This window comes from Bombina bombina, chromosome 10 (assembly GCF_027579735.1).
Source record: "Bombina bombina isolate aBomBom1 chromosome 10, aBomBom1.pri, whole genome shotgun sequence".
NCBI classification, from domain to species: domain Eukaryota; kingdom Metazoa; phylum Chordata; class Amphibia; order Anura; family Bombinatoridae; genus Bombina; species Bombina bombina.
Window position 1 is genome coordinate 107,990,469 of NC_069508.1, and position 3,159 is coordinate 107,993,627.

At 35.3% G+C, this 3,159-nt stretch overlaps 1 protein-coding gene across 1 annotated transcript; it reads right to left on the minus strand.

The window, feature by feature from the left end:
• Window positions 1-1,044: 1,044 nt before the first annotated feature.
• On the minus strand, window positions 1,045-2,169 carry LOC128640748 (MAP/microtubule affinity-regulating kinase 4-like). The gene has a single exon (XM_053693178.1). The coding sequence runs from the start codon at window positions 2,167-2,169 to the stop codon at window positions 1,045-1,047; it is 1,125 nt and encodes a 374-aa protein (XP_053549153.1).
• Between the last annotated feature and the right edge of the window lie 990 nt (window positions 2,170-3,159).

The following is a 3,159-nucleotide window of genomic DNA, read 5'->3' on the forward strand; positions in this document are numbered from 1 at the left end:
GTATATATGTGTATCTATGTTATATAATGTGTGTATATATATATATATATATATATATATACATACACTGTATGTGTGTGAGTGTTTGTATGCATACAGTATATATATATGTGTGTGTGTGTATATATGTATAAGTATATATATACTGACAGTCATACAATGTGCTAACTTGCTACTTACAACACACCACCAGACTTTGGTCAGTTATGTTGATTCAACATTTATTCACTAACTTTCACTCGCCATTGTTAAATTTTCACTCGCCAATGGCTAGTGGAAATTTTGAGCCCTGTGTGTATATATGTATGTGTATATATATATATATATATATATATATATATATATACACACATATATACACATATATATATATATATATATATATATATATATATATATATATATATATATATATATATATATATATATATATATATATATATATATATATATATATATATATATATATATATATATATATATATATATATATATATATATACATATACACACATATATATATACACACATATATATATATATATACACATATATATATATATATACACACATATATATATATATATATATATATATATATATATATACACACACACACATATACATATATATATATATATATATACACACATATATTAAATATGTGTGTGTGTCTGCCTCCCATTGCCTATTTATAAAAAGTACACAAATAAATAGTACACTAAAATTTTTGGAATTGCAAGAGAGAAAGTTAGAAAATAAGACGCAAGGAGATTTTTTTTTTTTAATATTCAGTTGAAAACTTTATTATAGAAATATTGTTCAAAAAAGCTCACATCTGGTAAAAAGGTCTCATCCGGTAAAATTGTCACATCTGATTAAAAGGTCACGTCCGGTTGAAAGGTCATATCCGGTTGAAAGGTCATATCCAGTTGAAAGGTCATATCCAGTTGAAAGGTCATATCCAGTTGAAAGGTCATATCCGGTTGAAAGTCCAATCTGAAGTCACAGACAAAATGACCACAAACACCCACATTTGAGGAACTATTTGGTGCAGCAGCAGCAACAGCAAAAAAGTCCCTTAAAGCACTTCCAAAAGGAGCGCCATCTGCTTGTACTTCTAGGAGGTGAAGACATAGAGGTCTCTTCATGGTCTTCATCCGATGGTACTGCAGCATCAGGAATGGGAGGGCTTGATTTAGCTGTTACAAAGATATTGTCACTATCATGATCATCATTATGCTGAGAACAGCAGCTGTAATATTCGTCAAGTTCACCACTCATAGATGGGGATGACATAGCTCTTTTGTTGCTGCATGTGGGTTTTTCGTCGGTCTCTGCAGAGTTGCTATCCAACTGAGGTCCTATGCTAATCCACTGATTATTCAGGATTGGCTCCAACGAACACCTTCTCTCTGGGTTTTTAACAAGGAGTTTGCTGAGTAAGATCTTGCATTCGTTAGATAGGTAGGCTGGAACATCATAGTTTCCCTGAAGTACAAACATTCTCATTGTACTCAGATTTTGGCTATAAAATGGCAGAGAACAAGTGACCATTTCATAGAACACCACACCAAGGGCCCAAATGTCCACTTCTGGCCCTACATACTCCCTACGTTCATAATATTCTGGAGGCAGGTGAGTTAGTGTTCCTGGGAATTTATTTGTAATTTTCCCTACAGTGAATGTATCACTTAGTCCAAAATCAGAAAGCTTTATATTCCCTTCACAGTCTAGAAGAATGTTCAAAGACTTTATGTCATGGTGAACAACAGATTTTTGATGACAGTGATGAACTGCTGCCAATAGTTGACAAAATAGGACACGTGCTTTATTCTCTTCCATGCGCCCATGTTTTACTAAGTGATGGTAAAGATCTCCTCCGCTGGCATATTCCAATACAAGGTAAAGAGTGGTCCTGGTGTTAATCACCTTGTACAGTTGAACTATATTAGGGTGATTCAACCGCTTCATAATCTTAGCTTCTTGCAAAAGTATTTGCAGATGAGCGTGATCCATACTCTTTTTCTTGATTACCTTAATGGCAACTTCTCTGCCAGTCTTATCGTGCTTAGCCAATCTCACCTCACCAAAGGCGCCTTTTCCAAGTGTTTTAAGGAGATGGTAGTCTCCTATACATCTGCGGGGTCTTTCAACACTGCTATTCATGTCTGTGATGATTCTCTGTATCTCAGTAGCAACTCTAGTGAAGTATGGGTGGCAGGTGTGAGGAGCAATTTATGGATACATATGGAGGTTTTGTGATGTCATAGTACTCAGTGAGCATACGTAGGCAAAAGGTATGAGGAATAATGGACATTGTGGATTTGTGACATCATAAAATAAAGAGACCACACAGGCCCTGCCCACAACATAAGATGTTCCTCACCATGTTATTCAGAATGGAAACCAAAATATATATAGCTTCATATTAGAACCACTGAAACTTAAATGTCTTGACACACACCTAGATTACAAGTTTGTGTGTTCCTCTTTTAACGCTGAAAATATGGTATTTTCAGTGTTAAAACAGCACCGCCGCCATTACGAGTCTTGTCGGTTTAGCTGTACCTCACGCCTTTTAGCCTGTACTGCAACATCAATCCCGCACTCCTAAAAATGACGATTTTTCATGGAATTCCCATAGCGCCGGTATTATGAGTTTTGCGGTGAGGATAAAGAGTGAGCAATACAGCCTAAAATGACAAGATCTGTACCGCCATCTAAAGTCAGTAGTTATGAGTTTTACACTACAAAGATGTAACATAAAACTCATAACTAAAGTGTTAAAAAGTACACTAACACCCATAAACTACCTTTTAACCCCTAAACCGAGGCCATCCTGCATCGCAAACACTAAAATAAATTTATTAACCCAAAATCTGCTGCTCCCGACATCACCGCCACTTAAAAAAATTATTAACGCCTATTCCGACGCTCCCCGACATATTCACCACTATAATTAACTTATTAACCCCTAAACCACCGCCCTCCTACATTACAAACACTTTTGAAATATTATTAACCCCTTATCTACCATCCGTCCACATCGCCCCCACTATACTAAAGTTATTAAGCCCTACACCGCTGCCACTATATTAAACCTATTAACCCCTGAACCGAAAGCCCCCCACAACAAAATATACTAAATTAAACTAT